Source organism: Drosophila nasuta, chromosome X (genome assembly GCF_023558535.2).
Source record: "Drosophila nasuta strain 15112-1781.00 chromosome X, ASM2355853v1, whole genome shotgun sequence".
In the NCBI taxonomy this organism is placed as follows: Eukaryota; Metazoa; Arthropoda; class Insecta; order Diptera; family Drosophilidae; genus Drosophila; species Drosophila nasuta.
In genome coordinates, this window is record NC_083459.1 from 22,382,102 (window position 1) to 22,393,015 (window position 10,914).

Here is a 10,914-nt window from a genome sequence, read left to right on the forward strand (position 1 = left end):
CTAAGAACAAAACTAAATAAAGCCTCGAAGAAACAGCTGGAAATGAAAATGGAAATGGTAACGCAAAAGAAAAACTTTTTCCACCAAGCCACAGATTTAATGCATTTTAAGAAAAAGTGAAAATACAACTGAGACATGCTAAAATTGAGATTTCCTTCAATACTAATCAAATCTACTAAATTCCAAACTGATCTTTTAATGATCAGGCGGACAGACGGATGAATTTTGTGGGAACAACATTTATAATTTTAGTTGTAGAATTAAAAGAAGCTTTAAATAATTTTTGTTTGTGTTTTACCTTAATATCAGCTAAAGTAAAAAAAACTAGCTTAAAAACTGAGCGAGTAGTTTGCATGAAAAGAGGCGGACAGACAGATTCATTTTGCAGGTATTGATATCTCAAAAGTTGTAACAAAATAAGGGTTTTAATGATGTTTTTTTGTATTTTAATTATATCTGTTTTGATTGTGATGAGTTTCATGAAAATATCTTTAAACATAAGAGAGTGGCTTGCTCAGAAACAGGCGGACAGACAGAAGAATGGCGAATGAAGTTCCAAGAATTTGAAAACTGAACGAGTAGTTTGCATAAGAAGAGGTGGACAGACGGATTAATCTTTTAGATACTGCTCTCATATATATAAACGAGAGCTTTAAGAAGAATATTCGTATTATTATTATATCTGTTCAATTGTGTAGAGTTCCATGAAGATAGCTTAAAAAAATTAGAGAGTGGCTTGCTCAGAAACTGGTGGACAGACAGAATAGTTTTGCAGCAACAAACGAGGACTTGTCCCTTAAGTAATGGCAACTGAAGTACGGAGAAGCTGGCTTAAGAAAGCTGAGAAAGTGACTTGCATAGCAAGACACGGACAGTTGAAGAGCAGGCATGAAAAATCAAAGGATAATCCGATCATGCGAGTGAAATGCATTTCATCACAGATCTGGCTTTTGGCTTCCTCTTCCTCGTCTTGCTTGCCTGCGTTTTTTCGACGCCTTTCCGCTTGCCACTTTCCACTTTCCCCTTTTCGCTTGCCTCTTTCCGTATCCGTTTCCGTTTTCTTTTGTCATATGTCCTACACACAAATGGGAGAGTTGAGGGTGTCAGTGAACGCAATGCGGGACACACGCCATTGCATGTGTGGCCAGTGGCCTAGCCTCGTGTGCATGTCCAGCAACGTGTGTCACAAAAAAAAAGAAAAAAAAGAAACCACATGAAATGGCGAAACACACACAGAAATAAAATGAAACATCTAAGCGGAGCATCAGTTGTGGCCTTTGGGCTACAGTCGACGGAAACAGTTGGTTGCATATTTATAAGCCCATAACACATAACTTCTGAGATATTTATATACACAGAGAGAAAAAAAGTGGTAATATCAAGAATTAAAGAAGGTTTATTCTTAAAACAAGATCAAAAATCTTAAAATTCGAGATTATTAGCTTATTTCAAGAATGGAAAATTCTTAAAATTAAACCATAAAAGAAAGAAAACTCTTAAACCAATATCAAACAATCTTCAATTTAGATTGCTTAAAATAAAACCAAACAAAAAAATAGTTTAAAATTAGGTTCTAATTTTAAAGAAAGAGAATTCCAACAATTTAAAAACCAAAAAAATAAATTCTATTTTTTTATAGATCAAAATTATCTTAAATCAAGATTTGCAATCCACTTTTCAATCTAGAATAAAAGAATCTTGAATAAAGATTTTAATCTTCAAATAAAATATCTTTAATCTTAAAAAGCAAATTTACCATAAATATCTTGATTTATGATTCTTTTAACTTAAAAATCTTATTACAAGATTGTTCTTTTTAAGACCGAAAAAATCGTAAATCAAGATTTTTTCAATATGCATCTGTTTCTCTCTGTGTACGAGTAAAGCCAGAACTCTTGACTCAATGAATGAGATTCCAAGTTTAGACGTTGCTCATTTGATGCATTCAGTAGCGAGATAAATATAGAAAAGAGCTCTAGATAAGGGTGCAGTTTATGCCAATTAAAAGCAAGAGCAACAACGCTCAGCTAATCCCAAGATATAATGAATCCACATTTACGCCTGCATAAATTAGTATGTGAATGACTGTTGAGACTATGGAAAAAAAGTGTAGCATGCTTTTTGGGGTAAAGTTTCACTCTTCCTTTCCTTCCACGTTCTACGTTCTACGTTCCGCTTTCCACATTCCACATTGAACCTGAACAAATTCAGATAGGATAAGAAAGTGAAAAGGAAAAGTGTTTGGAAGATGTTGGTTTTTGGCTGCGCCATTTTAACGATGCCTCCCTTTGTTTTTTTCTGTTTTTGTTTTATGACGAGGGCCTCGCCAATTGCGGCATTAACTGCCAACTCGAAGCGAAATAAAATCGCATTGATTACGCTTTTTATACGCTGTTGGCCCCACAGGGAACGCCCACTGCGAAAGCGCTGAACTGCAATTTTGATCGATTTGCCAGCCAGGTTGCGTGTCCAGCAACTTTGCCGCCAGCTCGACGCATGCGATACCCTGTAAATAAAATACTTGAAAATTGTTAAAATTTAAAGGAAGCAAACACTGCAATTTTATGTGCTTGCAAAGCTATCAAAGAAAAATATTCAGTATGTCTTTTTTTTGCAATTTAAGCATTTAGTCTAGCAAGAACTTCAACAATTTTAATCTACTTTTTGAGAGAGTGATAGGCAGTAAAAGCTTTATGCACTTTAATGTGCTTTCAAAGCTTTAAAGCAAATCTACTTTAGCAAAATCGTAAAGTTGTAATAATAAGTTTTCGTAGCTGCATATTAATGTGATTTTAAATCTATTAAAGATACAAATTCAAGCTGAGAATCTTCTTTAGCGAAAACTAAACGTTCTAAGAAAAAGCTGTAAAAGCTTTCTGCATATCAAAGTGCTTTCAAAGCTTTCAATGATTTTGAGCAACTGAGCATATCATCTACTTGAATGCGCTTTCAAAGGTATCAACACTTTTAGCGAAACGCTAACGAGTTCCGCCCTTGGCTTTTAGACAGAATAAAGCTAATTGCGGTGGCGAGTCGAAAGGCGAACAACACAAAAACAACAACATCAAGCGCTGTTGAAGTCCGCTTAATATGAATAAACAATGCGAACTGAGTTGAGTAAACGCCTCTGGCGCAATTCCGCAAACAGCAGCAGTTTGCATTAAGTATACGAGTAGTAGACCATATTACTTAGGATGAGGATGAGGAGGAGGAGGAGGAGGGTAAGCGCATTAACTTGATTATTCTAACGGGGAGTAAATCAAATTGTTTTGTTAACTGCGGCTCTAACATTTCAATTGTTTCTGTTTTTTCTGCCTTTTCTTTCCAGATGATGACTACGGACAGAAGACGGTGTCGGTGCTGGTCGATAATATTGAGACGGATTTGGAAATTATTGATCATCCTGCTTGCGAAATGTCCGTAAGTATCGACACAACTTCTCGCTAAGTGAAAAAACACATTCGAGACTGAAACAATGTCTCTCTCTTTGTGTCATCTTCTTTGACTAGGTCAGACGTAGTCTGTTTATGGGTTAAGAGCACTTCACACACACACACACACATACAGAGAGGGAAAGAGAGGAAAGGGGAAGGGAGAGAGAACTCTCGTCTGCGGGCGTTTTCTGCGGCTGACACTTTTTTCAAATGTCATTAACACATTTTTTATCAGCTGCAAAAAGAAAAGGCCAAAGCGCATTACATTGTTATAGACGTCGTTTCGCATTAGCACCAGCATGGCCTTCCCTCTCCCCCTTCTATCTCTCTCTGTCTGTCTCTCTCTCACTCATGTGTGCAACGGTATGTGAGATTCCTTTGAAGCTAGCTGGCAGCAAATTGCATTGACAATGTTCGTTTCATTTTGCTGTTGTCTAACGAATTATCCATATCCAACAGTTGTGGCTTCCCCTTCTTCTTCTCCTTGCCTTTCTTCCTTCTTGTTGCACATAAATGAGTTTGAAAATAAATAATACCACACTAACTACATTGTTGTGCTGTCAAAGATTTCATATTGGAAAACTGCCACAAAATTGCCTTGACACTTCCCTTTGAACAACACAACAAACAAATAAATGTTTCTCAGCATTACATTTCAGCCTTCACTTCGTTTTGCCCTTTGATATTTGCTATTTGAGTTGTTTCCGTTTCGACTTTAAAAATAATTGGCAAATAAACTAGTTAATTACTTTATATAAAAAGTATGTAAATCTTCTGCACTTAACGGCTACTCATTATTTTTAATCGCTCATCTTACATGAACAACAGTGATTAATGTAATTGTACGGAAAACATTTAAAAGTGCTGTCGCTGAGATATAGATGCATAAGCCTTATTTAGCATATAAGTCAACTATCAACAATCCAGGTTAAAAAGTTGTGAAATCTGTTCACTTAGCGGCTTCCTTTCTCAGTCACCAAGAGAGGCCGTTAAGCGAGATATTCATGCTGAGATATGGATGGGTAAACAATGTTTACATTAATTTGGGTTACTCATTTAAATTGGAAGTCAACTATAAACAGTTGATGTTAAAAAGTCTAACGGCCTGTTAGCTTCTTACACTTCTTTGCTAGTTACAAACAGTGGCCTTTAAGCGAGATATAAATGTAGGACAATGTTGAAGCAATGAATTCAATTGATTTACTTATTTGAAGTAGAGCTTAACTATAAACAGTCGAGGTTAAATCAAATTGAAGACTGCTCGACGCTCTTTTTTTGGTGCCAAAAGAGGCCGTTAAGCGAGATAGACGTGAGTCGCGATGTAATGAATTAATTCGGTTGATTCATTTACTTGAAATGTAAATTAACTATGAACAGACGAGCTTTCAAGTTTAATTTAGTAATATTAAACATTACTCTATAATAATCAAAGGTGCCAAAAGAGGCCGTTAAGCGAGATAGAGGTGTGTAGCGAAGTAATGAATTTATTCGTTGGATTCACTTACTTCAAATGTAAGTTCACTATGAACAGACGAGTTTTCAAATTTAATTTAGTTACATTAAACACTTCTCTTTTAATTCTATCATATATAAATCGTTTAGTCTTAATACATTTATAGTTTTTAAATACTGTCTCACTTGACTCTTTAACCTGCAGACAGAGGCATTCTGTGCGACGTACAACATCGATCTGTTTGTCGTTGTCTACTCGGTGGTGGATCGAGGGGCGTACAAGTTCGCGGAGAAGGTGCTGCAGTACCTCAAGGAGAACGATATGCTTTTGACACGCGGCGCCATTCTCGTGGGCAACAAGACGGACTTAGAGCGACATCGCGAAGTCTCCCGACAACGTAAGTTGATGAGGCTCAGCCTCAGTTGATAGATAACTAAGAATTGAAATCGATGTTTCAGTGGGTCGCAAGCTGGCCAAAGAGATAGCGTGCAAATTCATTGAGACATCGTCGGGATTGGATCACAATGTCGACGAGCTGCTCGTGGGAATTGTGGCGCAGGTGAAACTCAATCCGCAGCGCATTCGATTGCTCAGTGATCGGGATCGACGTCGCTTGAATCTGCAGAGCACCATCCAGAATCATCGCAGGATGCATTTGCCCACCAGGCGAATGGTGCGTCAGATGAGCATCTACCAAGCGGATGGCGTGGATGACAACGATGACGATGACGATAACAACGATAACCAACACAACGGTGACGTGGCAAATCCCTTGCCAAGCTCTTCGGGTGCCGGAGGACGCAGTCAGCAGGTGCGAAAGGCGAATCGACGGACTCTCAACCTGGAGAGCATACTGAAGATGGGGGAAAGTGAGCTCGAGGATGAGGAGAGCGATCGCCATTTGCCTGGTTATGTGAATGGAAGAAGCAAGTTCGAGATGCTCGCCGCTGGCATGCAACAACAACAACAGCAACAGCAACAACAACAATCCTCGAACTTCGATGGTCCCTCCACTTCAGCGGCAGCTGCAGCCGCTGCTGCTGCATCTGCATCTGCTTCGAGCTTGCAACAACGTCGCAATAATGCGCAGCCTTGGCATCACAATGGAACCTACCACGATGACGATGACGATGATGATGACGACGACGACGACGATGATGATGTTAATGGAGTTCGTGTTGGCGTCGATGACTCCGATGACGATGACGATGACGACGATGATTCGAACAAGGCGATCGATTGCAATCGCAAAGTCGTCACCAAGCTGACGGCGCGCACCAAAATATTTCTGTCATCGGTGTTGCGCTTTAAGAAGAACATGAAGCGACGCAACTCCTCCAGCTGCAGCGATCTCTTTGTCATCTAAACAGGGAGTGTGTGTGTGTGTGGAGTGTGAATCGAACTGAATGTGCAGCTGGATGAATACTTTTAGTCAGGCACTGTGAAGCTACGGCTTGCCGAGCTACATACAACATCTCATATTTTGAGATCTTTTCCTGATTCCTGATTCCCACCCCGATCGATGTCCGATGTCCGATGAGATCCAAGTTATATTAGAGCATCTTCGACTCTAAATTTTTAAGTGTTGAAGCGCCATTAATACGGACAATAATTTTGCAAACAACAAAAATTACATTAACAAAAAAAGAGCAAAATTCCAAATGCAAAACAAAAGATCAACAATTTTGAAAATACAAAACAATATTTCAAAAATCATGTCACACAAGAAATCTTAAAAAAATAGAGAAAATCTAAAAAAAAAAAATGGTCAATAATTTTGAAAATACAATATTTCATAAATCCTGTGGAACAAAAAATCTTAAAAAAAAGAGAAAATTTAAAAAAAAATGATCATTAATTTTGAAAATACAAAACAATATTTCAAAAAATCATGTCGAACAAAAAACCTAAAAAAAGAGGAAAATTCACAAAAAATATATATATAATCAAAACCAATGATTAAAAACAAAGAGGTCTTGGACCATTTTTTGGCCCGGTGGCAACTCTAGCGACAACCTCACAAAAACAACAACAACAACAAAAACAATAGCTACATTTTATTTTATTTAAAACAAAAAGAAACCGACAAACCTAAAAAACAAGGTACAGGTACAGTTTTAAGCATAGTCGACCATGAAATACCCTTTAGCAGAAAATCAAAATCAAATTCATTTTCGACTGATTTTAAGGTTTGAAATTTTTAGAATATTTGAGCTATTTTTTTTTTGTCTTTAACCAGAGAGAAGAGATCAACAAAACAAAGCGATTAGTTGATTTTTAAAATAGCAAGAAAACATAAAGTGGAATAAGAAATGAGAACACAGCGAAATAGAAAGCAAACATTCGCGACTAGCGAATACTCTGAACTGCAGAACAGTAATATTATATAATTTTATATAATATAGAGGATGCCCCAGAGCTAGGGCTACTCACTAATTAACCATATTCCAGTTGTTATTTTCGATATATGTATGTATGAATTTTTTTTTTTTTTGTAATCAGAACAAAATGTTGTGCGAAATTACAGGATATCTGAATAATGAAACAGACGAAACGGAAACGGAATTACAGCACGAACATAATAATAATAATAATAATACTGAAATATTTAAATACTCAATTCATAAATGTCTTTTAGCGTTCTCTGTGTTGTGTTTAACAATCGAAAACAAAAAACCCCAAACAAATAATACAACAACAAAACAATGAAAATGCAGCAGTTGAAGCCAAAAACACACGATAAATAATATTACTGATTGACAGCGACAAAAGAAGGGAGGAGTGAGAGAGAGAGAAACTATTCTCATAAATAATATTACTGATTTACAGGGACAAAAGAAGCGAGAAGGAGAGGGAGAGAAACTATCCCCCAACCTTTTTACAACTTGCATGCAAATAAAATACAATCACTCACATCGCATCACATACATACACATCCGCATGAAAGCTCCACAAGCGCACACGCACACATACTGTGCATAGTCGTTGTATGTGTAATGTGTGTGCAGAGGAATTGGAATGCCGACAGCGAAATATCTACATACATACATACATATAATACTATATATGTTTCATGCATATCAACGTTACATTGTCATTATCAACATATGATCATGACTCACTCCTCTGCTTGGCCTTCATGCTAATCTCATCTCAATGGAACACTCATTAAATGTTAAATGGTTTCCGTTCACGTTGCATGCTTTGCGAGTACGTATGTATATCGATATTGATGTCGATATATAAGTTGTTATCGAGAAAGCGGCCATCTAATTGCATGCAGTGTGGCGGCATGTCGATATAAATCGAGTGTCAAAGTGCGACTGCGGAGAAAAGGAGTAAAAGTAGTAAAACCACAATTACAATGAAAACAAAAAAACAAAACAAACACCGAACAACAATGCAATAGCAAACTAAACTTAACTAAACCCAACGAAAGTGAGCAGCAGTAACACAATGGTGCCATCAACTGGAAAAAGTCAATTGCAGCTGACAACAAAATAAAGTGAACAAGAAAAAGAAAAAGAAGAAGAAGCGATATGCGGTTGGAACAATAGAACAAGTTAAAACGGGATAGCAAATGCAAAAGCTCGGCCGCGCTGCTTACACAAACTAAACAGCAGCAGCTGCCAAACAAAAACAACAATAAGAAGAACAAGAGCAACTGCAATTGAATAAAATATGCGCATCGAATTGTAATGCATAGGGGGAGAAGGATAAGGAGGTGGCGTTAGAGAAGAATGAAAGCCTTAAATGATACACTTAAAAAAGGACAAAGACAAAGTCGGATTGGGAATTGAAAAGAAAGGAATCGAAAACTAAACATAATGAACGATACGACGAGTTGATTTGAAATCGAAATCGAAATGAAATGAATAGGTAAGACTAATTAAATGATGATTAAGTATGCTAATAAGTATTTAGATGAATCCTTGAATCCCATACACCAAATTCATATAACATAACATACATACATGTATATCTAATGCTGAAACGTAACCTATTTAAAGCATATCAATGCGGTCCCAAGTCCCAACGACCTTTTGTGGGAGGGAAGGGTATCAATAACGTAACGTTACGTCTGTTAGAGTGTGACAAATGATATGACGTTAAAGACCATAAGGAATAAGTAGAAGAGTAGAAGAGCACAGACATATAGAAAAGTACTTCATGCTTAACTAACTGACCCAGCACACACACACACACACAAATGCACTAACTTACTATCTATATATACTAACTTTTAAAAACGAGACTGATTAAACCCCACTAAAAATGTGTGCGCCCAATTTTCATTTGTGTACACAGCTTTTTCGATGAAAGATTTCCTTATGATTTCCATTTTGTACTTTTCCGGCGGCGCATTTCACACACAATCCCATTTGATACAAGAAACCATTACCATATACATATTGAATATACATACATACATATATACAATTATGATACTAATTATACATAAATAACATATATTATACATTCATATTATAGTGCATCACCTACCACATAATATTATACATACTATACAAGTAAATATATATACTATATATATATGTGTATCCAGTATACTATGAGATTGATCACTTTTGCTCTTTATACTCGTAAAACGTAATCTTAAGTTTCATATTTGTTCTTTTGACAAAAACCAAGAAAGTGACGAAACAAAAGAAAAAAAAAACATCAACTTTGGCATAGCAACAATTTTGAGATGATCTTAAGGCATTTTACACGATGATATATGATTGAGAATAGTACATGATATAATCCCCAATAAAATGGGGGGATTCATTATGGTTTTAATCAAAACTAAACAGAAAATAAAAAGTGAAACGATGATCAATATAGACATATATGGTTTTAAATGATCTTTTCGATGTTCATTAAAATAGCGTTTTGGAGTATAAAGATGTCCAGTCTTGGACTCGCTCAGCTGTATTGCTTATAAAATATGGATGCATACACTGCTGGTCCACTTCTTTATATAGAAACACAGCATCTCTCTTTCATAGATTCAATTCAATTCGATTTGATTCGATTATAATTCAATTCAATAATTTAATAAATCAATATTCATTGAATTCCCATTTCTCGGCTCAGCTCGGCTGTGATTTAATCGAGGGATCTCTGGTGTAAACATGCATATTTTGTAAGTAAACAAAAAACCAAAGAAAACCAAAAATTCAAGTATATACAAACAAGTTTTATAAATGTAAACCTTACACACGATTTTTGCTCTTTATATATGATACACAATATTTATATACTACCAACTTATATATACTATATATTATAAATGTAATATTCTATTGAAAGAGCAAACTACAAAATCGGCTAAATGAAAGTAGAATGAATTTTATTTTGCATATTTTTGTATGGCAAGAACAACAACAACAACAACAACAAGAAAATGTCCACCACAAGAATAACGAAAGATCGCGTGCAATTGATAAAGGAAGCAACATATTTAGAATACTTTATGGAATTGTTAAGATCGATCTCGATCTCGACAAGCACTATCGTTATCGAGAACTCGAAATCGATATAGTCGGATGCGAAACCCTGTTGAAGAATTGTAAGAATTTTGTTCGTTGCATTCAATGAAATTGAATGCACGTTTTAATGGTCATATTTTAATCGAATGTACATTAATGTTTAAATAAATAAATATATATATATATATGTATGCAACTGTGCTTCCTTTCAACTTCATTTTCCGCACATAGAAATTTGACAACTTTTCCGAGGAAAGGCAAATTCACTTGCCCGAAGTTAATTAAGTGAAAGGAGAAGGAGCTTTAAGCCTCTGGCTGATTTAGCACGTTTGCCCACTTAACTGCAAAGCATAGTTTCTAATTAAAAGTTGGCCCATCTCCTTGTGGCTTTTTGGGGCGGCATTTTGATAAATGATGCGGCACTTAATCAGTCCACAGATCCAAGGCAAGAGCGAAATGGACTGCCAGATACCCTAACTAAAACAGCTGCCACAAAGACAACTAAGCAACGAATATACCCGATGCCAACGGAGCT

The 10,914-nt window shown here is 36.3% G+C and overlaps 1 protein-coding gene across 1 annotated transcript in view; it reads left to right on the top strand.

Annotated features, from left to right (window-relative positions):
• LOC132796305 (uncharacterized) overlaps positions 1 to 8,288 on the top strand; it is a 54,036-nt gene extending 45,748 nt beyond the window's left edge. Inside the window, 3 exon segments of the mRNA XM_060807431.1 lie at positions 3,329 to 3,420; positions 5,092 to 5,284; positions 5,346 to 8,288. Coding sequence (XP_060663414.1) covers positions 3,329 to 3,420; positions 5,092 to 5,284; positions 5,346 to 6,253 — 1,193 coding nt within the window. The 3' untranslated portion in view covers positions 6,254 to 8,288.
• Positions 8,289 to 10,914: the final 2,626 nt, after the last annotated feature.